Source organism: Alosa pseudoharengus, unplaced genomic scaffold (assembly GCF_046254945.1).
Source record: "Alosa pseudoharengus isolate Yale_2024_CS ecotype anadromous, Long Island Sound unplaced genomic scaffold, YU_APseudo_1.1 YU_APseudo_1.1_scf_11, whole genome shotgun sequence".
Lineage (NCBI taxonomy): Eukaryota > Metazoa > Chordata > Actinopteri > Clupeiformes > Clupeidae > Alosa > Alosa pseudoharengus.
In genome coordinates this window covers 19,958,962-19,968,538 of record NW_027468576.1, presented here as the reverse complement: position 1 = coordinate 19,968,538, position 9,577 = coordinate 19,958,962, and the positions used below count along the sequence as shown (strand labels likewise).

Sequence of the window (9,577 nt, the reverse complement as noted above, 5' to 3'; positions counted from 1 at the left end):
TAAACTTGTTTTATTTATTGAAGTAAATGTGTAAATCACAATTTATAGTGTGTTATTCATTGTTATCTCTAAAAAATGGTACATTCCATTTCCTAACAGCCAGGTTACAGGGGTTCAAAGTTGATAGGCTTAATGTGCGGGTGTTTTCAACATGTGAGCTATTGACAGCTGGTTAACTCTGTGAACTTTATAAATCTTTGCTTACTTTGAATTTCTCAACCAGAGTCAAGTATGTTTAGCAACTTAGGTGATCATGGGTCTTGTTCCCTTGTGGGAAATAAATTAATTGGGCTAAAGCATACTTCGATTCAAATATATGATTTCAGCACTCATAGTTTTGCACATTTGGGAAATTCAACCAAACAGTGGTATAATAATTGCTTAATAATATCTTAATAACATCTTAATTCAGTTAATTACAGCACTGCTTCAATAAGGTAAAACAGTTAAAACAAAAAGTAAAAGCAAACACACTTACACCACAACTAGCATCCATTAATGTATGCATTTCATAAGAATAATGTCCATGCAGAATAGAGGGCAAAAGGCACTCTATCAGTGCATGTGCTTCCCGAAGAACTGTGTGACTTTCAGCTGAAAGTGACAAAAGGTACAGGCTCATGAGATCACAGTGGAGGCTACAGATGAAGCACACATGCCCAGACTTTACTCCTAGAAAACCTACTTCCACATAAAGTATGTAACAATAAGGAAAAGGGCACAGTTACTGAATCAGTTTAACAGAAAATATTAGTGATAGTACTGTGGCTGCCTATGAGAAACATGTGGATAATCATGCTGCTGCAGTAATTTCATTCCATGCATTGACTGAACCACTTTAGAACTAGGTAGGAGAAAGTAGACTATTGATGTTTTTTTTTTCTTTCTTGCATATTTATCCTTGTGATATTATATAAATACAAGGGTGTTAACTATCACAACTTTCATGATGTTTATATCTTATTTTGGTACATCTAATTGCGTCCACAATAGGCTACAATTAGGCCTATGTTTCAAAGCCTTTTCTTTTTAGTTTTTGCCTATATGGAGGAAATAAATCAAATCACAATACTTGCTGTCGGCCTATCATAAAATATTATGAAGAATTGCAATAATATCGTAGGCCTATCGTTGCCAAAAATCATGATGATCACATCACCTTTTTAAGGCTATTGTAGCGCTTTATCGTATCGCATCTGTTTAGCCAACAACAGTCCAGCAACACAACAGTCCATGGATGTATTCATTCTCTGTCATGTCATAGTAGCACAGACGTTTTGTGATGCTGACCACCACTAACAACTCTGAGTGGTGACCGGCAAGGCTTTACACAACAGGCAAGTAAAGAAACCTTACATTCCCGTGAAGTAGCCTGAACTGTGACGTTTCTATGAGTTTCTATCAGTAAATCGATCCGTGACCATCAAGGCTACTTTCCATGTCTTCAGAGTTTTTCTACTCTGGAGTATGAGATCTGCCTTGAAGTTGTCCTGCGCGGGTCTGAGGACATGTTTCTCTTTGAAGATAACGGACTTGCAGCATTAATGCACCTCTTCCGGGAATATGGGAATGTGGGAATGGGAAGTGGAAATTCCACAACAGGATGTGGGTTACAGGGGCTCAGCCTACCCCCGACTCCAGAGCAGAGCGGTTTTGCGCTGACAGAGAGTGCAGTCGTGGTGATCTATCAGGTGAGAACATTGCTTCGTCTCTCTCTAGAGCTCACTCTCTCATTCACTCTGTCTCTCTCTGTAAGGAACTGAATGCTTAACGGAATGCTTGTTGTGGTTATGTGTCTTTGTCTATGAACATAATTTATTTACTCTAACAGTTTTTGGTGGGTGTATCAGGTACATGTAAACCTCCCCATTGTCTTTCATCTGTCTGCATGCAAATCTTTGACCCTTTGATCCTTTGTGTGCCTTCAACCATCATGTTCTGACCTGCTAGACTTCTGTGGCCTGGGGGTCCATAAATGCACAGGCCTGCTCCCACCCTTCACACGGCAACCATTGGCATGCATAGGGCTCCTTTCACAAACATACTGATCTCTAGGAATTTTCTGAGTGTCAGTAAAATACTGTTGTGATACAGGATACTCTGAACAGGTTGTGATAGCAGTAAGATATTGAGTGAGTGTATGCAATACTACGTGATGGGGGATTTCAGGAACCTGCAGTTGGACAGGGCCCGCAGAACCTTTTAGCTGGATGCATGTTAAATTGTACATCACTCTGTGTGTATGTTGTGTGTGTGTGTGTGTGTGTGTGTGTGTGTGTGTGCACATTGTTGTCTGTGTTTCATGTTACAGATAGATATGGACACTGTGTTTGTGTGTCTACTTCAACTGCTTTTCATGACTGTGGTCGTGTCTTCTGAAAATGAGAATGAAATTCTGAAGCACACTCCCACCACCACCACCAAGAGTGAGGTGAGATTTCAATGGTTTTATTCTCTGCACACTCTACATTGAACTACCAAGATATGAATCTACATGATGTGTTTTCATATACTCTACGTATTTGTTTAAATGTGTGTGCTTACTTTAACTTTCTGTGTGTAAGACTGGACTACTTTTTCAATTTATAGATTGACAATGCAGTTTCCAATCTGAGTGAAACCAAGCAAGACTTGACAACATGTGAGTGAATCACTGAATTGATTACAACCTCACCAGCCACATTATAGCCACATGTAAAGTTTTCTCTCTCTCTCTCTTTCTCTATTTCTCTGTAGCTCCCTCACCCACAACCCCACCCCACTCCACTGCTGCCATTAGTTGCCCAGGCAACCAAGTGAGAGGGGAGGATGGGAACTGCTCCTGTCCAGAAGGCTTCACCCTAAAAAAGACAGGAGAATGTCACGGTAGATTTACACACCACGCACACACACACACACACACACACACACACACACACACACACACACACACACACACACACACACCATTCTCACAAAACGCTCCAATGAATCCATCTGAAACACACACACACATACACACACACGCACACGAGCACATGCACAGAATTACACACACTCACAACCCACACAACCCACCCCTCCCTTCTCTCTCTGGCATATACAGTCAAAACATAATTATAGGGTTGTCTCTGTCTTGCTGTTAGATGTGGATGAGTGTGATGGAACCTGGAATGGGAGTGGGATGGAACCTGATCCTTGTGGTTCCCATGCCAATTGCACAAACACGCCAGGTTCCTACCTCTGCCACTGTTTCCGTGGTTTCCTGAAGGGCCCAGGAGGATGCCAGGGTGAGAGAATGTCTCTGTGTTTGTTTATTGCACATGTGTTCCTGCCATAATCATTATTTTGTGAGTGGTTGCTGGTCAGATGTCTGTACTATTATTACGGTTGCATGCTCAGGTTGAAATGTGTGATTTAGTACATATAGTATAAGTATTAAGTATATATACTCTATATTCTATATATATATATATATATATATATATATATATATATATATATGATGTGTGTGTGTGTGTGTGTGTGTGTGTGTGTGTGTGTGTTTGTGCATGCACTCGCATGCAGACATAGATGAGTGTGCGCTAGCTGCAATAACAGGGCTCCAGGCCTGTGGGGGTGGCGCCACCTGTAAGAACACACTGGGCTCGTTCTCCTGCGCCTGTCCAGAGGGATACGTGCTGGCCTTGAACGGAAAGGCCTGTGTCGGTCAGTCCCCACATCCATGTGTGTGTGCTGAAATTGAGAGCACACACACACACACACACACACACACACACACACATACACGCACATACACACACATACACACATGATGTAGGTTAAATGAAAGAGGAGCAAGTTTCAAAATTAAAAGTTCAGCACCAGATCAATTAAACTGAAAAAAAGGCTTTGTGTTTGTTTACAATCCTACTTGAAAGGATCTTCCCTCTTTGATTTTAAAGCGATGGTTCGGAGTAATTTCACCCTAGGGTCCTTTGCACCATGACCCCGAGCCAAACACCCTCCCAGAACCTTTTTTCCCTTGGTCGAACCCTGGTCGAGTAGCGCTATCAAAAACGAATGACGTTCTGCAGTCGTAATGGAACCAACTTTTTTCTCGTAAATTACCCCACTAATAATGCCCTGAATGGTACGAAACTTCTGCAGTAGTACAACTACGACCTTTAGTCCAATAACGAGGCATTAGAAAGTTTGTAAGTGCACCAGGAGTTTATTTAAATAAGACTTGCCTGATTATCTGCTACTATACCGCTGCATCGACGTTTCTTCCGTGATTTGGGAAAAGCCTGTAAAAGTCCTGACAGGAAGCATGCATAAGGATGTAGATCGATCCAGGAATGCACTAATATTTTGTTCGTAGTCCAGTTTGCAACAATTATTAGTTATTACTAAGTTGTAAACACTTCGGAAAAAAAATATTTAAAACTGGATATACCAAAAAACGTTGATGTAATCGCTTCCTGCAAGGACTTTTACAGGCTTTTCCCAAATCACGGAAGAAACGTTGACGCAGCGGTAAAGTAGCAGATAATCAGGCAAGTCTTATTTAAATAAACTCCTGGTGCACTTACAAACTTTCTAATGCCTCGTTATTGGACTAAATGTCGTAGTTGTACTACTGCAGAAGTTTCGTACCATTCAGGGCATTATTAGTGGGGTAATTTACGAGATAAAAGTTGGTTCCATCATGACTGCAGAACGTCATTAGTTTCTGACGGCGCTACTCGACCAGGGCTCGACCAAGGGAAAAAAGGTTCTGGGAGGGTGTTTGGCTCGGGGTCATGGTGCAAAGAACCCTAGGGTAAAATTACTCCGAACCATCGCTTTAAATAGGTATCTGTGCTCTTTGAAATGGTCTGACTGAAAATGAATTGCTGTCAAGTAATCTCCTTTAATCTGTAATACTTGTCCTGTAATCTTGCCCCCCATCACCCTTTTTTATGTGTGTGTGTGTGTGTGTGTGTGTGTGTGTGTGTGTGTGTGTGTCAGATGTTGATGAGTGCAGCTTTGAGGAGCGCTGTCGGAGGGAGTTTGGAAATGTGTGTGTCAACACAGAGGGAGGTTACAGGTGTGATTGTGTGGCTGGCTTTAAAGAGGACTCCTCTGCTTGCATTGGTGAGTTTTTTGGTGTGTGTGTGAAATATATGCATGTTTGGTTAGGTCCACTAAAGCTTGCTTACATGCTTTGGTCTTCCGTCATATTTGCCTGTGTGTGTGTGTGTGTGTGTGTGTGAGTGAGTGAGTGAGTGTGAGTGAGTGAGTGTGTGTGTGTGTGTGTGCATCCATTTGTCTGCGGATCAGAGCTTGCTTGCATTAACCCACTTGCTTCAGGCTGAACATCTCTGTCCCTCAGGTGGCTACTGTCCAGACTACAAAGTGTGCACAGGTAAACAGTTCCCTTCACACTCTTAACTAAAGCACATTGTATACATTTGATTACATTTTCCCTGGGAATTGCTATGCCTCTGTTCACGTGAAGATTAGCTTGCTTGCTTGGCTACTGCATTTGTGGTATCTGGTGTTTGTCCTCCTGTACAAGAATGTGTATTTATGAGACTGGACATCAGTCAGTGGATGGTTGTCCTTTCCCTAATTTTCTTTCTTTCTTTTTTCATTCTCTCCTCCTCACACTCTATTTTTATCCATCTTTTCACACCCCCTCCTTCGTGTAGATGCGGACGAGTGCAGTGAGATCCCGGGTGTGTGTGCTGGTGAGGGTGTGTGTCAGAACACTCTGGGGAGCTACAAGTGCGTGTGCCAGCGGGGTTACCGAGGCAACGGAACACACTGCGAAGGTATAGAAGCAAACAATGCTCTCATAGAAACACACAGCCATAATCTTCCAACCACACACAATCATAAGACGTGACTCATAAATAAAACTGTATACAATGAGTGAAGTAGTTAAGCACAGTATGATGTACATGTTAATATAAGTGCATACACACCACAATGCCACAGGCCTCAGTGACCATACACAAACAGAAGAAGACACTAGTAGATTATATATTACACAACATTATACTGGGCTATTATGCATATTAAGTGCTTTCAACAATCTGTTGGTTGTAGAATGGTGACAGTGTTTCACCAGTACACAGAAAATCATCATGAGTAGTAACAGTGTATGACATTTGCTGTGACAGGTTTGTGACCAGCCAGTTAACCTATAGCTAAAAATAGGCTAACTGGTCTAACATGCTTTCAGTGAATTATGCTAAGCTAGGCTAACGTTTTCAGACTGGGTTATTGTACGCACAGAGAAGGTAAGGGTATCTTCTTATCTAACTCTGGGTTAGACAGCAAATAAGCACATTTCCCAAACTAGAGTTATCAGAACATATCTACAAACTCAGTTCTCCTTTCCTCCTCACTCTTTCTCTACAGATGTCAATGAGTGTTTGTCGGGTGACCATGGGTGTGATGTAAACGCTCGCTGTGGAAACGTTATTGGTTCTTACTTCTGTCAGTGTCACCAAGGTTACGTTGGAGATGGACACTCTTGCTTCGGTAAACTTAGTTTGTGTGTGGGTGTGTGGGAGAGAGGAATGGGTACTGTTTGTCATCATACACATTTGTTGATTGTTGTTGTTTGTTGTTGTTGGTGTGGGGGATTAGATGTTGATGAGTGCACCCTTCACAACGGTGGATGTGAACATATCTGCACCAACCAGCTGGGATCTTACAGTTGCAGCTGCAATGATGGTCACATACTGACTGAAAATCTGCACAACTGTACTGGTAAATATCCACACACACACACACACACACACACACACACACACACACACACACACACACACACACACACACACACACACACACACACACACACACTTGATCACCTTTCCTCTCTCTCCAGATGTGGATGAGTGTGCTCAGATCAATGTGTGTAATCAGACCTGCACCAACACACTGGGCTCCTTCTCCTGCTCTTGCCACAAAGGATACCAGATCCACATCGATAGACACAGCTGTGTGGGTCAGTGGAGGGGTCAACGCCGTACCAACACCAACAATTACATTTATAGTTCCATCCTTGTTCTAATGTATGCCGTACGATTATTTTTCACAACATATTACTGTAGTGCTGTTAAATATATGAAATGTATGTATGTTTGTGTGTGTGTGTGTGTGTGTGTGTGTGTGTGTGTCTGTGTGTGTGTCTGTGTATGTGTCTGAGTGTGTGTGTGTGTTTGTGTGTGTGTGTGTGTGCGTGTGTCTGTGTGTCTGTGTGTGTGTCTGTGTATGTGTCTGAGTGTGTGTGTGTGTGTGTGTGTGTGTGTGTGTGTGTGTGTGTGTGTGTGTGTGTGTGTGTGTATTGCAGATATTGACGAGTGTGAGCTGGAGAGTGCTGGCTGCTCTCATGAGTGCAAAAACTCACCTGGTGGATACACCTGCCACTGCCCCACCCCTTTGCTGCTTGGCCGAGACAACTCCACCTGCGTCAGTACGTGTGTGTGTGTGTGTGTGTGTGTGTGTGTGTGTGTGTGTGTGTGTGCATATGTGCAATGAGTGTATGTATTGCCAACATCATGCATCAAACCTTGTATTTTGCAACTGCTTTGTAGAAATAGTGCATGTCTGTGTCAATATGATATTGGGGCATGTTGATGAAAATATTCCAAGTTACCCATGAAGACTACTATAATTTTTGATAACATATTACATTTATATTTGTGTGTGTGTTTGCATGCAGATGTGTCATCCTGCGCACTAAGAAATGGGGGATGCGACCATCTCTGCTCAACGGGGCCTGAGGGGCATGTTCAATGTAGCTGCAAAGCAAGATGGGAATTGGAGTCTAATGGGAGGACTTGTCGAGGTACCATTATGACTCTATATGCTTTGTAGAATGGTGGGTAGGATGATCATTCCTATGTAGGAAATGTTTTATTGGAAGATTATTTATGGTTTGTGTCTGTTAAGATCAGAAGTACATACATTATTGTAGATTTAAATAGACTACAGTCTACAGTAGAATTTGTGTTCGGCAGTGTGTTTGTGTGCGTAAAGTGTTTATATTATATCTGTGTTTTTTGGCAGTGTGTGTGTGTGCTTGAAACATTTGTACTGTATATTTTATTTGTATGTGTGTGTGTTTTTGTTTACAGATGTAGATGAGTGTGCTCTGTATGGAGGAGGCTGTGAGCAGGTGTGTGTGAATCTCCCTGGTGGTTTTAACTGCTCATGCAGGGAAGGATACCAGCAACGCACCGACCAATCAAACAAATGCCAGCGTGAGTGTCCCATCTTAACCAATCACCTTCTCTAAATTACAGGCAGAATGTTTGTCATGAGAAAGCCAAGAGGCACTGAGTGAGACGTAAAAACTTAAAAAAAGACAATGCTGGTAGTTCAATGAACTTTACCACTGTGCACTGAAAGGTTAAGGAAAACTTCCTTGGTAACTGACTTTCAATTTAAACTGAAATCTTCAAAAAAATATAATGGTATTGAGATATGTGACTACCGGTATCATTTTCTTGTAAAACCTTTTTTTGCCTTTAAATATTTTGGTTAAGTGAATGAGAGATCCAGTATATGAAATCCCTGTCTCTTCTCCATTTGTAGCCATGTGTGGGCCCCCATGTCTAAACTCTGGTGTGTGTGTGGCCCCAGACACCTGTGAGTGTCCTGCTGGCTACCCCGGACCTGGATGCTCAGGTAACTTTGTGTGTGTGTGTGTGTGTGTGTGTGTGTGTGTGTGTGTGTGTGTGTGTGTGTGTGTGTGTGATGCGATGCAAAGAGAGGCCCTGAGTTTATCAACTACTAAGCCACATTGTCTGGGGGTTAAGCTGTCTAAGAGCACTCCTCAATTGCAACATAAAACAAAACAAACGGAAGACTAAACTAACCGCTAACTATGAGGTCTGGTTGCTTAGGTACCCCTGTGTATGTGTGTGTGTGTGGCTGTGTGCTGGGGGTAGTGGAGTGCCAAAGTAAGAAATTAATATGAACATACACAAAGACCATACATGAAATGTTGCTGTGTGTATAGTATGTGTGTTTGTATTTGTGTAGTATGTGTGTAATATGTGTAATAGTATGTATTTAGTTGGATGTATTTTACCTGGATGCTCAGGTAACTTTGTGTGTGTGTGTGTGTGTGTGTGTGTGTGTGTGTGTGTGTGTGTGATGCGATGCAAAGAGAGGCCCTGAGTTTATCAACTACTAAGCCACATTGTCTGGGGGTTAAGCTGTCTAAGAGCACTCCTCAATTGCAACATAAAACAAAACAAACGGAAGACAAAACTAACCGCTAACTATGAGGTCTGGTTGCTTAGGTACCCCTGTGTATGTGTGTGTGTGTGGCTGTGTGCTGGGGGTAGTGGAGTGCCAAAGTAAGAAATTAATATGAACATACACAAAGACCATACATGAAATGTTGCTGTGTGTATAGTATGTGTGTTTGTATTTGTGTAGTATGTGTGTAATATGTGTAATAGTATGTATTTAGTATGTGTATAGTATGTGTGTTTGTATGTATGTGTGTAGTATGTGTGTTTTTATGTGTGTAGTATGAATATAGTATGTGTGTAATATGTGTAATAGTATGTATTTAGTATGTGTATAGTATGTGTGTTTGTATGTA

The 9,577-nt window shown here is 41.9% G+C and overlaps 1 protein-coding gene across 1 annotated transcript in view; it reads left to right on the top strand.

Annotated features, from left to right (window-relative positions):
* The first annotated feature begins 1,636 nt into the window (after positions 1 to 1,636).
* LOC143115222 (uncharacterized) overlaps positions 1,637 to 9,577 on the top strand; it is a 10,753-nt gene continuing 2,812 nt past the window's right edge. Inside the window, exons 1-15 of the mRNA XM_076277174.1 lie at positions 1,637 to 1,691; positions 2,312 to 2,431; positions 2,590 to 2,641; positions 2,737 to 2,865; positions 3,126 to 3,269; positions 3,547 to 3,687; positions 4,972 to 5,097; positions 5,655 to 5,777; positions 6,370 to 6,492; positions 6,601 to 6,723; positions 6,845 to 6,964; positions 7,310 to 7,432; positions 7,682 to 7,807; positions 8,097 to 8,222; positions 8,557 to 8,649. Of these exons, the coding sequence (XP_076133289.1) occupies positions 2,318 to 2,431; positions 2,590 to 2,641; positions 2,737 to 2,865; positions 3,126 to 3,269; positions 3,547 to 3,687; positions 4,972 to 5,097; positions 5,655 to 5,777; positions 6,370 to 6,492; positions 6,601 to 6,723; positions 6,845 to 6,964; positions 7,310 to 7,432; positions 7,682 to 7,807; positions 8,097 to 8,222; positions 8,557 to 8,649 (1,663 nt within the window). The 5' untranslated portion in view covers positions 1,637 to 1,691; positions 2,312 to 2,317. The remainder of the gene's footprint in view (positions 1,692 to 2,311; positions 2,432 to 2,589; positions 2,642 to 2,736; positions 2,866 to 3,125; positions 3,270 to 3,546; positions 3,688 to 4,971; positions 5,098 to 5,654; positions 5,778 to 6,369; positions 6,493 to 6,600; positions 6,724 to 6,844; positions 6,965 to 7,309; positions 7,433 to 7,681; positions 7,808 to 8,096; positions 8,223 to 8,556; positions 8,650 to 9,577) is intronic.